The following is a 14,959-nucleotide window of genomic DNA, read 5'->3' as shown; positions in this document are numbered from 1 at the left end:
TCATGGGCCTCACTAACTGTCTTCCTCCATGAATGGGGTGAGAGGTCACGGCGTGTTCCTGTCCGGTACAGTCCCTCGCTGGTCAGGACAGCACCGCACGCTGGGCCACGTACCCGTTCAACTCTGAGCCTGTCGCTTCCCATCTATCCCCGCATGCAACGCCCCCCTTTGATTATCCAAGCACGGTCCAGCCCCTCTCCACTCCCTCCTGTAATGCCGCTGCTATGTGTGTGTGTGTGTGTGTGTCTGCCTGTCACATTGAGTTAGAACTTTAGTAACTCAGTGAACCCGGAGATGAAACAAACTACTGCCGGGGTAATCGGGCACGCTCTGCCATTGGACTTGCTGTCCACGTGGAGCTAGATTGCAGATCACTTTTTTCAACTTTGCTTTTTTTTGTGGAGTCAAAAGAAGTGCACACAATAATCAACATTTATCTGATCAATAAACACCAAACTTGTTTTTAATAACAGCAGATGTAGATTCAGATTTATTAAACTGCAAACATATGAAGAATAAAGAATTGAATTAGTGTACAGGTTTTTTTTTTACACGAAGCATACCTTTCTGTTCACCTCCTCCTCTCCTCTGACATCTTACAGTGCTCAGCCTCCTGCGGACGGGGCTTCAAGTCCCGTAAGGTGAGCTGTGTGACCGGGTCAGGCCGCCCGGTCCCCGAGGAGAACTGCCTGCACCTGTCCCCCAAACCCGGCAAGCAGAGGCGCTGCAGAGGAAGACGATGCCCCAAGTGGAAGACTGGCAACTGGGGAGAGGTGGGACCTTGCTATAAAACACTCCTCCACCAAGCTTGTTCTCACGCTGCCTCCTTTTCTTTTTTTCTCTCCCTCATTCCACTTTAATGCGTATCAGCTTGTCGGCAGATCTTTGCATACGTGTTAAACCATCTGCAGTCAAACCTGACTGCATTTATGAATCATGCCAGGCCACTAAGTAAGGCAGGGTGCTTTTACACATTTATCACACGGTGGGTTTATAGAGTGCTGCACAGGCCTGGGGCGTATACATACAGAGGTTTGAGGAGATGTAAACCTGCGACTGTGACACCACAGAAAAGTACGAAGGACAACATCTTTGAGCTGCGTAAATCAACCTCTCGTCTCTGTATTTCTCTTCCTCTGACCCTCACTTTTCTCTCCTCTCTGTCCCTTTTATCCTCCTTCTCCCCATTTCTCTTTTCCCCTTGACTGATCACTCTCTCTCTAAAGCCCTCTTTCAACCCTTCACTTTTTTTTCACTCTATCTTTTCCCAATGGAAACCACATGTTGGTCTTGTCTTTGAAAGCCCTGCAAAATGGCCACTTCACTAACGTCATCGTTGCCACTCACTCCTGCACCTGGGCGGCTGGATGCGCTGTGGCTTATCCCCCTTTTTTCTCTCCCTCCATTTGCTCTTCATTTCTGTTTTCTGTCCCTCTCTCTATTCTCATGTTCTGTCTCCCTGAATTCACCCCAAGAGTCTGAGCGCAGAGCCACATATGTGCTCCATACGTCAGAGAGGATGTGCGTCTGCTCTGAACAGCTGTGCAGCAGGACACACGCCAAAATTATTCTCCTAGCCAAGTGCAGCATGATTACCCATGGTGCAACATGCTGCCTATAGTGGTTCAGCAGCTTAGATGTCAGAACAGATAACATACAGTGAAATATGTTGCATTGTGTTGATTCCTGTTACACACTGATGTGTACGTGGATTCCTGTAGAAATCTCCTGCCATGGTGCCGTTGCCTGATCCCATCACTGATGATCATCTGGATGTGTTTATCATTTCCTCCTTAAACCTGAAAAAGCATGAGCTGTAACTGTGGTGGTGTGATGGAGGTCTTACTCATGGTCATGTACACACACAAACAGAGACAAATATTTTATCACCTTCATCGCATCACATCACCCCCCCCACACACACACTTTACATCTGTATACAGTTTACTATACTGTTTATATTATGGCATTTGCTTGTCATGTGGATCTCCAGCAATCGTCAACAGCACCTCTGTTAGAAAAGACCAAGAGAAAAGACAAATATAAAATACTTTTAATTAATGTGATTCTCAAATTTGATTGATGTTTTGGCTGAAAATGAGACATGCATGCATTGTTCATGAGATTATTACCGCCTGACTGAGCTGAACAGAACAGACTCCACATCCCTCTCTTTCATTCTTTGTGTTCTCTATAGAAACGTGTTCTGCATTACAGCAGGAAACACTTTCATTAAAAACACTGCTGCTGCAGCGAAGAGAAAACAGACTGACAAATCCACTTTCGAGGCTTCAAGTTTCACTTTTCCTTGAATGATATACTAATTATTTTATTTGATGATCAACTACATGAGTTAAATAAGAAAATGGAGGCTTGCAGTTACTTTAACATCCCATATGCCCTTATAACAAATGCTTAATTATTTAGAAAAAGTTGTGAAAAGCAAATTAAAGAAGCATTTACATATATATATATATATATATATATATATTTGAACATAAGCAAGATTTGGATATAAACGTGAGCATTAGCAAAGTTCAAGTAAAATGACACAAAATTAATCAGTAAATCAATCATGATAATAAATGTTAATAGAACTGAGCAAAACTCCTTAATTGAGTATATTCCTTTAACCAGACTAAGTGATCCAACACATAAAAATGAAAATACCACAGAGCTAATAAAGTAGAAATCACGTCACTTAAGTTAACTATAATATCCTAATAAGAAGAAATAACCTTACTTAAAATGACTTGTAATACGTACTAAACTAGAAAATAACGTTCCCATCGCCCATGAAGCGTGTTATGTATCGCAATGTTTAAATATAATGGAACTAAAAGTGTGACTTGTTTAAACGACTTTAATAATTGTATAAAAGCTCTGGTTTAAAAAGCTCTTACCTCTCGTCAGTGCTCTGTGTCCTGTGGAGACGGGCTCCAGCGTCGGGAGGTCGTCTGTCAGCTTGGAGACCGACGCAGTCCTCTGGAAAGCGGCTGCTCTCAGCGCTCCAGACCCACGTCCAGCCAGAGCTGCCGGGCCGCTGACTGTCCCTCCCGGTACCGCTGGAGAGAAGGAGAGTGGCAGCCGGTAAGTGAGGGAGCAGAGGAGGAGGAGAGGAGGGGAGGGGGGAGAGGATAGGATAGGATAGGAGGAGGGGAGGAGAGTAATAGTGTGCGCTGACACGGTGCCTGTGTGTGTGTAGCGAGCAGGGATGAGTTTGCTCTGTCATATCTGCGGAAGTCTGAGTTGATGCCTTTACTCTTCAGACCAGAAGGAAGAGAGAAGAGGGAGGTAGTGGAGAGGAGGAGGAGAGAGGAGAGGAGGAGGGGTGGAGAGGATTTTGTTGGCCTCAAGTAGGGCTGGACAATTAACCAAAAATGTATTGAAATCAACATTTATAACCTCTAACCAGCCTAATCTTTGTCTTCTCGTTTATTGTGGTTAATGCTTTCCCACTGTGTGCTTTCACGTGGGGTTTTCACTACGTTCATGTTGCAGAGGGGGCCCCAGGGCCTCAGGGGCCCCATCCCAGCTCAAGGCCCCAGGCTTGCTTACTTTGCTGTAACACCCCTGAGTAAATGCACACCTGCGAGGACTGACTGAGGAATTAGGGCTGGAAGATATGGCCAAAAATTACATTGAGATAAAAATGTTAATATCAAAGTCAATAATTATCACGATAAATGTCACATTATTATAAGTTCAAAAACTGCTCGTTGCTATTGAAGGTTGCAGTTTTAAACTCTTTTTTTATGAGCAGAGAATGACAATCACTTGGTAAACAGTAAAACATTTTACAAATCTGAAGTAGATCCATCAAGAGTTATACATCCTCGCTATATATAGCAATTTACATTAAAACTTAAAAAGTACTTAAAAATTACATTAAACTTTATATTGCTATTGATAAAAAAATTGTATAGTGATAATTAATGATATTGTTTTATCGCCCAGCCCTAGTTAAAATAAATTATCAATAAATATCCATTGTCTCAGTTAACTTCTACAGTGCATTCAACATCTATGAGGGCCCACTCAGGGTTCAGCATCTTGCCCAAGGACACTTTGGTATAGGCTGGGATTCGAGCCACTGACCCCTCTGGTTGGTGGGCGACCACTTTACCCCTCAGCTGAAAAATGAAAATCCACTCTATCTACTCACCACATGTCGATTGGGGGATGGGTGAAGGGTTTGATTCCATAAAAAACACTTTTGGAATTTTTGGGTGTTTCAGTTTCAGCCAAATCCAATACAATTGAAGTAAATGGTGAGTATTGCTGCTTAATATAAGGTAGCAGTCATACCTATAGGCTATATCAAACGGCTGCATTCCTGCTGAGTAATGCTCAGCAATTTTGTGTCGGCCAGCGGCTACAGCTCCTTGATGAGAGCTGGGATTATTAGAACAGGCAGCAACAGCAGGAGTCTCTTCCTCACTGTGCTGGAGTGATGCTGAATCTGGGTCACTGATCAGTGTGAGATGTCTTTTCTGAAAGGAGAGTCTAATTAGTGTGGAGAAGTGTTTGGAGCTCTCTGCCTGGGTATCCCAGTTAACGGCCGGAGGCGATTATAGATGTTCACCTGGTAGAATTTAACATGCACCATGTTTCTTTCACTGACTTAGAAATGAATGTCTTACTGTACATCAACATTTTAAAAGATAAGATCCTTTAATCTTTTATAATTGCTGTAACGGGGAAGTTTCCCAGGTTACCTCAGCAAAGAGCACAGTCAACAATAGACATCTGTAAAGTAACAATAAGTAAACATGCAATTCATAAAAATGTAAGGAAATATGAAAATGTTGTAAAATAATGAGTTTTTCAAAAAGCAGCAGAGCATGTTATAATATTTAGTTAGTTCATACTTTTAATTGTAGCTTTGAGTATACTTAAACATGCTCAAACTTAAAGGGATAGTTCACCCAAAAACGAAAATTCACTCATTATCTCCTCACCACTATGCTGATGGAGGAGTGGGTGATGTCAACAAAACATTTTGGAGTTTCAGGGGTAAACAGCTTTGCAGCCAAATCCAACTGATGTAAATAGAGAACGATTCTTCAAACCTAAAAAAACTACAGAAAAAAATTAATTGCCCCCATACTGCTCCTGTGGCGTCATCCAAGTGTCCGTAAGTCCTGACATTCAAATTTGACTCAAATGGTAACATTTACACTGTGTTATTGGCCTAAATGTCTTGGATATCCTCTTACAGACACTTGGATGACACCACAGGAGGAGTATGGAGGGAGTAATGAGTGAATTTTTATTTTGGGTGAACTATCCCTTCAAGAAGCCGTCATGCAGGGTAGAGGTTAATTCCTCTGTTGTTCAGCAGCACAGCTCAAGTGAGAGCAGCAGTTCCTGGCATTTCAGTTGTTTGACAGTGTTCAGTGTGTAAAGAGTGATGAAGAGCAGCTGGAGCAGGCTGCAGTCGTAACACCAAGTGTCTCTGACGCAGGTAGCCCCCCCCGAAACAGTCAGTGTGTGAATTATACTAGAGACTTGAATTTCATAATAGTTGAGTTACTTAGTAGACGTAATACTGTTTATTGGATTGAGTAGAAACTGTCATGGTGGTTCATCGCAGCAGCGTGTCAGTAAAAGACTGTATGAAAAGACGGACAACGCGTCTGTACTTCCTTCAACTGTCCACAATTAAAGCCAAAATATCTTAGATACAAACGCTGCCATCTTGAGCAGAAGACATCACTTGAACATTCAGTGTGAAAAGAACTACCTAAAATGACAGAAACCATCTTTGAGAGTAACTTATATAATGTTAAATTGCCACAGTAGCATAGGACAAAGTGTTTTTGTACATTTCTGACTCTTCACACTACTTTGACTCTGTGTGTAATAATTCAAGCCATGAATTCAGTTGAGCTTCTGCAGGAGCCAACAATTAAATCATTATTTCTTCAAAAATTGCACATTTTAGTTTAATTTCAGCATTAACATCCATCAAACACTTTTTTAAACTATGGACACTTTCAGGAGTTGTGTAATATCTTGTGAGGTCTCTGGCCATGTCCTCAGCTCAAATTCTTCCACTTCATAACACAGTGTCTTCCTCCCAGCTCTTATCTGCTGTTATGACATCTTTCTCCAATCCTCCCCATGCAGTGAAGGTCCTGCACTATCTAGAGGACACAAATCTCAGACTCTTTGTTTTTGCTGTTCTAATAAATCTTTATTTATGATGAAGAAACCCCACTCTGCTTAAACTGAAGCCTCATTCCAAAGAACTAGTTGTAACCCTAATTACTTTCTACCTATAATATGGGAATATCGTAATTCAAGTTTCAAGATGTTTATTGCCATGTACACAGCAGATAAACAGAGTTTACAGCATGTAATGAAATTCTTACTTTGTTTTTCAATCTCCCGGCATACATATATTATAAAATAAAATGTTTCCCCTCTTACCTCTCATGCTATGTGTGATGTGGTATCTTTGTAAAACATCTGTCTCTGTCTTGTTTCCACTGCAGTGTAGTAACTCATGTGGTGTGGGCCACAGACAGCGAGCTTTGCAGTGCGTTGACCACAACCAGCAGGAGGTCCACAAGATGTACTGTGTGAACCAGATCAGACCTCCACACATAGAGAGCTGCAACACCCACGCCTGTGAATTCATCTGGATCACAGGGGACTGGACTGAGGTGAGAGCCAAAGATGGCGTGTGACATCTACCTGATGTTGTGGTCCCTCTAAAAGCTTCGAGATCTTATTTGTAAGATGTAAAATTTGACGCCTCAAAGGGACCGCTCATCTAAAAAGCCTTCTTTGAATCCAGTTACGTGGAAATGACTCCTTCGAGGAATATAACTGGTATTTCTTGCCATGTGATTTATCTTCTCCTCCAGTGCTCGGCCAGCTGTGGCCAGGGCTACCGCCATCGTCTGATCTCCTGCAGCGAGGTGCATGTGGAGAATGACAACTATGAGTACGGCCATCAGTCTTTGTCCAACTGCCCTGGGACCCCTCCTGAGAGCTACATGCCTTGTAATCTGGACCCGTGCCTGCCGCCACAGGAGTGGAGGGTTGGAATCTGGGGAGAGGTGAGTGAAGCCATGCATCTAAATGTCGTCCAGTCATTTATCAATATTTCTTCAAGATGGGACAATTATGGTCTTTTTTTGGTTCCCCAAAGAAAATTAGAAATTAGTTTGTTTTTCGGTTGTGAAGACTTATTTTAAAGGTTCAGTGTGTAGAGTTTAGTGATATCCAGAGGTGAAGTTTCATGTTGCAGCAGAATACCCCTCATCTCACCCTCCCCTTCCCAACATGAAAGAGAACCTGTGGTGAACTTCAGTTGTCATGAAAACTCTAAAGGTTTTAGTTTGTCCAGTTCGGACGACAGTAAAAAACATGGCGGCCTCCACAGAGAGGACCCCCCTCCATGAGAATATAAAGTTTTTAAATATAAAGGGCCCATTCTGTGGTAAAGAAAACAACAATTCATACAATTCAGATGATAACACCTGTGAAAACATCACTCATTATTTTATTTTCAATTTCTGCCAAAAATCCATTTCACCTCAGTCTTACACACTGAACCTTTAAACATAATAAATGAAAATTACACAAATCCTCTTTAGTTTTAATGACTAATTAAAAGATTAAAATAGTTTTATCTTAATCTGAAATCTAGTAAATTAGCAAACAGCAGATGCAGCTGCAGGCCTTTAATCTCTAATATCTTGAAAGATAAAAACTGTGGCCAAGCTGTCATCCACAAGTTTTTTTTTTACCTGCCATGTTGCTCCTCCCTTCCAGTGTTCAGTGAACTGTGGTAATGGAGTCATGGAGAGGACGGTGCAGTGCCTGTCAGCAGATGGTCAGGAAAGCAGTAGGTGTTCTCCAGACGCCAAGCCAGAAGCCAGAGAAGTCTGCAGAAATCCAAACTGTGAGTACTGCGAGAAAACTGCTGCTCTTTAACAAAGGTCACGGGTACTGGGGGGGTTACGTACAAGCCAAGTGAATGCATCTCAGATCTCAGTGATATATATTTTTTCTCGGCTTGATCTGTTCATCTGTGAGATTCGGCCTTTAGTGAAATATTTATGATATTGAGCAAACATTAAAGATTTACTGTCCAGTGTATTTACTTCCCTGCAGTGGGATGGGGCATCAATGAGGATTTTCATTTTCCTTTGATTCGATGCGATTTGCCACACTTCACTTAACTGCTGAAATGTGTGTGCATGCGTGCACGTGGGTGTGTATACAGTCTGAATGCCTGCTCTGTGTTTAATGTTTGTATAATATGCTAGTCTTCTTATTTATTCTGTTTGTGTCTTCAAGGCCGTTTGCCTTCCAGCTGTCAGGAGGTCCAGAACAGGAACGGGCTTCTCCCTGACAGCGAACACTTTCTCAATTTTCAAGGAAAATCTCTCAAGGTATGATTGACTCACAAATGGACAAAGCACAGTGTGTGAAGCCATAACAGGCAGTGGTTGGATGTAACTAAGTACATTTACTCAGTTACTGTACTTAAGAACAATTTTCATGTATCTGTACTTTACTAAAATATAATTATTTTTACTTTAGAAAGTAGTTAGCACTGTCGTCTTACAGCAAGAAGGTTCTCGGTTCGGATCTCAATTTGGCTGATTTGTCCCTCTGTGTGAAACTTGTATGATCTCCATGTGTCTGTGTTAGTTTTCTCCAGGTTCTCCGGCTTCCTTAGTCTAAAGACATACAGATTGTGCAAAGGTTAATTGGTGACTCTAAATTTAACGTAGGAATGTTTGTGAATGTTTTTTTTATCTCTGTATGTTGGCCCTGCGATACAATGTCAGCTGGGATTGACTCCAGCTACCAGTGACCATAAAAAGACAAGCGGTTTAAATGGATGGATGCATTTTTGAAAGTAATAGATACCGAGATGGGAATCAGTCCACTGATCCAATCAGATTGGGTCAGTGACATTAGACCCCGCCTCTTGCAGTAGCAGCATGAATAGGTTACACAACTTTTACTTTTATCACTTTAAGTATATTTAAAAGTTAACATGCTAAAAGTACCACACACACTTTAAACAGTTTGGTACTTTTACTGAAATAAGTGTTTGAGTGCTTCCTCCACCACTGAGGTTTTATTGATCAGGGTAGAGGGACACTTTATACGCAGGTCTTTGTGCCCTTTCTTTTGACTGACAGTAATAAGGGCTTCCACTCCACCAGTCGTTGTTGATGAAACACTGTTGGCTCAGCAGCTTGGTCACAAGGTGGCAAACAGATGCAGCAGGTCTCATAAAGCACAGTCAGTGGAAAGTTTTTCACTGCCATTAAAGTGACTTTAAAGTCCAGGTCTGTGTTTTTTTGGGAAGCTTGTAATTGCCATCTTCTATTCCACTGCTTTTCCTGACATCCTGACTCACAAACAGTGTTGCTCTTGTAATATACACTTCCTCTACTTTTTTTTCTCACCTCACCTCCATCCCTTCCCTTCATCCCTGCTTCCACCCCTCTTTCCACTGTCCACCTGTTTCTTCTCCTCAGGTATACTGTGCAGGAATGCAGACAGAGACTCCTCAGGAGTACATCACCTTGATGATGGGAGAAGGGGAGAATTTTTCCGAGATCTTTGGCTTCAGGTAAACTATAAAGCTTACAGGATAACAATGAGAGCAGCCTGTTTCATCCCAGAAATCCAAGTAACTCTTGACTAAGGAGTTTCCCTCCTATCTTTATTCCCAGAGCAACGTCTTTCATTTTGAGAGCATTATTTCTTAAAACCCTCTCTCTCTGGAATAACTTCTGCTCACGTGCAGATCTGCTCTGCTCCTGCCTTGTTTGTCTGCACTCAGATAAACTGCTGCTGCACAAATGTCCTGCTCATCAGTTTGATTCCTCATCCTCACGCTCAGGCTGCTTCTTCTCCGTGCTCAGATCTCTGCTCTAGGTTTTTTGTAAACTGACCCTGTCGAAATTTCCCAACCAATAGAATACCAGGTATGCTGCTGACCAATGACATCTTCACCACCTCATTGTGGGCCCATCCACTTTACAAAAGGCCAGTTACTGTTGAAAACTGGTTCAGTGGATTGTTCACCGAAGTGGATCACTCAGTCGAGAGCCTCAAATAAGTGTGATATCTTATTTTCTACAAGTTTAATACGTAAAGTCATATTTGCAGCTTAGTAATACATCTTCAATGAACCAGCTTATCTAAGGGTATTTACCACTATCTCTATCTGTTCTACCAGTGCATCAATCAGGATTAAATCATGAGTGAACATTGAGGTTTGAGACCACGTGAGGCATGTTGTTTGGAAATCGCTCCATGATGTGACATTTAAGTGGTTTCTGTAGGAAACAGGCAATAAATACAAATACATTTTATGTTAGGGTTAGTCTTAAGTCAAAAATTGCGTAACATAGTTTCTTCTACTATCATGCATAATTCAGAGAAGCTAAATATGTATCTAATCTCCAGTATTTTTGCTGTGGCATTTACTTAGACTGGCTCAAACTATAACATGTAGCACAACAATGATTTGAGGTTTTTATTCAGTAACAGAACTTTCTGTACATATGTAGATATTCATGGTCTCACTGGTTTGTGAAGTTGCTTTTGTTTCCTGCTGTTTTAATGTGTCAGCTCGTTACCCTATGGAGGCATTGGGCTGCAGTTATTAGCGCTGCCGCCTCTCAGCAAAAGGGTTATTGGCTTTAAATCCCGGTTCGGCCTGCGTCTGTGTGGAGTTTTAATTTTCTGCCCATGTCTGCTTGGGTTTTTGTCAAAAATACTCACAGTCCAAAGACATGCAGTTCAGAGGTAAATTGACCAAAGGTGTGAATGGTAGTTTGTCTTTGTATGTTGGCCTTTTGAATGGCTAACGTCATGTCCTGTGTGGACCCCACCTCTCTCCCAATGTCAGCTGGGATTGGCTCCAGCCTCCCATTGGACCCTCAGTGTATCAGTGGTATACATAGTGAATGGATGGATAACGAACTTACCCACACTAAAATGTGGATATCGTGAAAACATGCAAGGACCTTTTTTTGTTTGTTGCCTTGCCACAGTGTTCACATATATGAACACATGAAAGCCAAGCCTATAATCGTGGATGTATTTCCATGGTGAAAACATGACATAGCCAGTTCAATTCAGACAAAGTTGTAGTACCATTAAAATACAATATTCATTTTAGGTCCTTGACTCGGGCACATTGGTGAGTATCACACCTAAGGAACGCTTTATTAAGTAAAGTGCATACGCCCACAATGACCCAGTGAGGATTTGATTGGTCAGCATGTTCTATTGGTTTAGGATGGAACATTTTGACAGGGTCATTTCACAATAATGTCAGATGAGAAATCTGAGAGCAGAAGTTTTGCGAGGGCACAGAAGCAGCCTGAGTGCGAGAGGACGGAATCAAACCGAATCACAGGACATTTGTGCTGCAGCAGAGTATCTGAGCAGAGCAAATCTGCACGCGAGCACGGACTATTGGAGAGAGGGCAGGGATTTGAGGAAACGCATTATATAATCTCAACGTGAAATGAAGAAATAATGCTCTCAAAATGAAAGACCAGGCTTTTGGCAGTGCTTTGTCTGTAAATGATGGAATTCCATGGAAGTGTAAAGTTGATATATGTCTGTGTGCTTGTGTGTGTGTGTGTGTGCATGTGTGTGTGTTTATGTTTATATATGTGTGTGTATTTCCCAGGCTGAATGACCCCACCCAGTGCCCAGCAAATGGCTCCAGAAGAGCAGACTGCGACTGTCGGAGAGATTACACCACTGCTGGCATCACCACCTTCTCCAAAGTTCGCCTGGACATCAGCAAGATGAACATCATCAGTAAGTGGCCCTTACACACAAACATAGCAGATCACACACACACACACACATGCCAGAGCATCCTGTGCCAAGGTTAACTTTACATTACTCACCAATAAGAGCTTCCTCTGCCATTTAATTATGTCCGTGCTCATGAGGGTTAATGGGATCAAGATGTCTTCGAGGTTTATTTAAGCCGCGCACAATTACAAGGCTTGAGGGGATTAGGCCAAACTGCTCTAAGTAGATGGAATTATACTGATATTACCATCAAACTGACCCTAAAACCGAGGCCAGATTTATCGTGCCTCGGTCATTATTGCAGGTGTAAGCTATCATCGTGCGAGTTCACTTGAGGTCTTAGAGCAACAAATTTCAAGATAATAATTCTCGAGAATGTTTTGAATTGATAGTTTGTCGTTTTGTCTTATTAGCTACAGACTGGCAGTTTGCGTTCACCCGTGAAGGCAAGAGAGTTCCATTTGCCACAGCTGGAGACTGCTACAGCGCCGCCCGTTGTCCACAGGTGGGCATGACCACAGCTGTTAGTTATGTGCTGAGGGGGAAACTTTTCATAGCAGGAAAGTAATAACACTGATGATGGCTCAGTTCTTCTAAGAGTCTTATAAGATATTTAATTGTGCACAAATACACAATGTCAGAGTATAAAACAGATTTGGTACTTACATGTTGTCCAGATGTTATTGGTGTTAATTATAAATGTGCTTTTCCTTTTATGGTTTGAAATTAAAAATGTCTGTCTTTATAACAGGCCTCCTTTTAGTGCCAGTCAGCATCTCTGTATCTCTGTGTCACACTGATTTACTACACAACACCTCACTTTACATGACACTAAATTTACTTCAATTAATATGAAAAATACATGTATGTGTTATTCTTTACCATCCAACACGTCAGGTATGACCCATGTATAATTGAGAATTCCACCAAGCTAATAAAGTTAAATGAAATTGAAAATACAATCATAATTATATTCCAAATATTCTAGAAATGATTTTATTCACAAGTGCCCTTAACTAAACTGTTAAGAAGACAATATGAGGTCATGCCTTTATTTTATTTTATCATCTTACACATTTTATCTATTTTATTTAATCATTTTATTCTTCGACTGTTTTGTCAAACTTTTCATACCCTTGTTGACTTATTTCTATGTGAACCCTGGTTCATATTCCTTCTGCGTCTCTCTCCCTCCTCTGTCAGGGTCAGTTCAGGATCAACCTCTCAGGAACAGGTCTGAAGGTGGCTGACGACACCTCGTGGATCTCACAGGGCAACTACGCAGTGGCTGATGTGCGGAAATCACAGGTACTGGCAGCTGACACAGCAAACAGCAAACTTTGACTCTATGGTTTGGAAAGTTTATATTTTTATAAAAACATGAAAGAATAATTATATAATTGCTGACCCATGCTGATATTTGGTGAGGCAACATCTTTATTTTATAATCATTCACTTATCTTCAGCACCTCTTTTTACTGCTCTCTTCTATATTCCCTGTTTATGCCTCATGTGCTCTGAGATCTCATCCCTTCCTCTGCATGACCTCCTGGTTTCAGGGCTCCTGGTGGGCATAGTCCCAAGCCAGTTCTGTATTCCCAGCATCTCCTCATAAACTCGCTGAGAGGGGACCTTTATTGGGCAGCTGCTCACTCAAGTGCCCACCCTCCACCCTCTGCTTTTGAAATGGAGATCAAGCCGTAGAGGGCTTTTTGGCGAGACGCAAAACAGGAGACAGAGAAGATGCCAAAAAGTGTTCACAGCCTGAGATCCACAGCCAGTCGGCCCCTCTCCATGCTCTCGGGGCTGTTTAAATAGAGCCAGGTTGTGACAGTGGGACGGGGAGAGCACTACAGAGGAGATCAGAAGAACCACTCGCTGTGAGCTGTCGCTTTCATGTCGTGGGATAGTGGTTTTTGGAGTCCTCATCTCATTTCCTTTATGGCTCCTAGAGGCTTGTATGGAGCTGCCCATAATGCTGCATGCAAAGTCTATTAATTAATTAGCTTGTGTTTCCCTGCTTGTTGCTGAGAGTGATTACCCAATTCACACCTGATGACGAGCTGCGTGCTGGGCCTCCGTTTTTCTTTGTGAGCCTCTCAAAAAAGTAAAAGCTAATTTCAGTGGAGCCAAAACAATCCTGTCCTGATACAATTTAACGAGACCCAGTAACATAACCCAGTGCTGTGTCTGACAATGCTCTTTTCTTCATAGAACTGACCTGTTTCTCTGACAGATCAGAGATTCGTGGATTGGAAAATATTCTTAATCACAGGACAAAAACAAAACAACAAAAAGCAAGAAAGCTGTGATCCTGTAAAATCTGTGTCACTATCAACCTATTATAAAACCTACGAATATTCACTAAAGCCACAACAACAAAATTTCATACAAGTGTTGTAATTGCTCTTGTGCCCACAGGATGGTAGCAGAGTGTCAGGAATGTGTGGAGGCTACTGTGGCAAATGTACACCGTCCTCTGGCTCCAGTCTGCCTGTAACCATGGAAACCACCTGATGCTATCAAACAGGTTTGAGATTTATTTTAAATATACATTTAACAATACATCACTTTTAATTAAAACAAAAGTACAATCTATAATTCAAGTAAAGATAAGAGTTTAGAACCACAGTCAAAATTCAGATCACAGAACTAGAAGCTGCTGTAACTTCAAGAGCAACAAAGAATTTTCAGGTTTTCACAACCCAATAATTACATGTGTGCTAATATTTATGTTTTAATGCTTTTAATGTTCGTACATGATAGGCTTTCACTTTCATTTCAGTGATTGCACGTGTGTGTGTTTCAGATTATAAAAAGGGCACTAAGTGGAGTTCATACCCCCACCGAGGCCCCGCCCCCTTATGAAACCACGTTTAAATTCACTTGATCCAGATTTTTTTGAGATCTGCAACAAATTGCAAACACTCATAAATATCAGTCCCCTAAAAATGTTTTTTTCATCGAGGTCCATGATCCACAATTATTCTCTGAGAAATCACTGAAAATATCGAAGTGTACGATCTCACATTGTGAAAGTGAAGTGAACATTTTAAGAAAAGAAATCCTCTTCTAGATCTGCACTAAAATTTAATGGTGACCCCTTTTTGGTCTTACCCCTCCACAAAATCTCATG

The 14,959-nt window shown here is 41.6% G+C and overlaps 1 protein-coding gene and 1 long non-coding RNA gene across 2 annotated transcripts in view; one reads left to right on the top strand and one right to left on the bottom strand.

The window, feature by feature from the left end:
* Positions 1–14,959, top strand: part of adamts9 (ADAM metallopeptidase with thrombospondin type 1 motif, 9) — a 46,447-nt gene that overhangs the window by 28,658 nt on the left and 2,830 nt on the right. Inside the window, exons 29-39 of the mRNA XM_069511135.1 lie at positions 603–773; positions 2,914–3,090; positions 6,501–6,671; positions 6,876–7,070; positions 7,789–7,918; positions 8,317–8,411; positions 9,516–9,610; positions 11,690–11,823; positions 12,237–12,328; positions 13,027–13,131; positions 14,245–14,353. Coding sequence (XP_069367236.1) covers positions 603–773; positions 2,914–3,090; positions 6,501–6,671; positions 6,876–7,070; positions 7,789–7,918; positions 8,317–8,411; positions 9,516–9,610; positions 11,690–11,823; positions 12,237–12,328; positions 13,027–13,131; positions 14,245–14,340 — 1,461 coding nt within the window. The 3' untranslated portion in view covers positions 14,341–14,353. The remainder of the gene's footprint in view (positions 1–602; positions 774–2,913; positions 3,091–6,500; positions 6,672–6,875; positions 7,071–7,788; positions 7,919–8,316; positions 8,412–9,515; positions 9,611–11,689; positions 11,824–12,236; positions 12,329–13,026; positions 13,132–14,244; positions 14,354–14,959) is intronic.
* On the bottom strand, positions 1,779–3,261 carry LOC138405076 (uncharacterized). Its single transcript, XR_011238757.1, has 2 exons — positions 2,904–3,261; positions 1,779–2,011 (listed from the first exon to the last, which is right to left on the bottom strand). It is a non-coding gene; the product is annotated as an uncharacterized lncRNA (long non-coding RNA).

This window comes from Paralichthys olivaceus, chromosome 2 (genome assembly GCF_024713975.1).
Source record: "Paralichthys olivaceus isolate ysfri-2021 chromosome 2, ASM2471397v2, whole genome shotgun sequence".
NCBI lineage: Eukaryota > Metazoa > Chordata > Actinopteri > Pleuronectiformes > Paralichthyidae > Paralichthys > Paralichthys olivaceus.
This window is presented reverse-complemented; position numbering and strand designations above follow the sequence as displayed.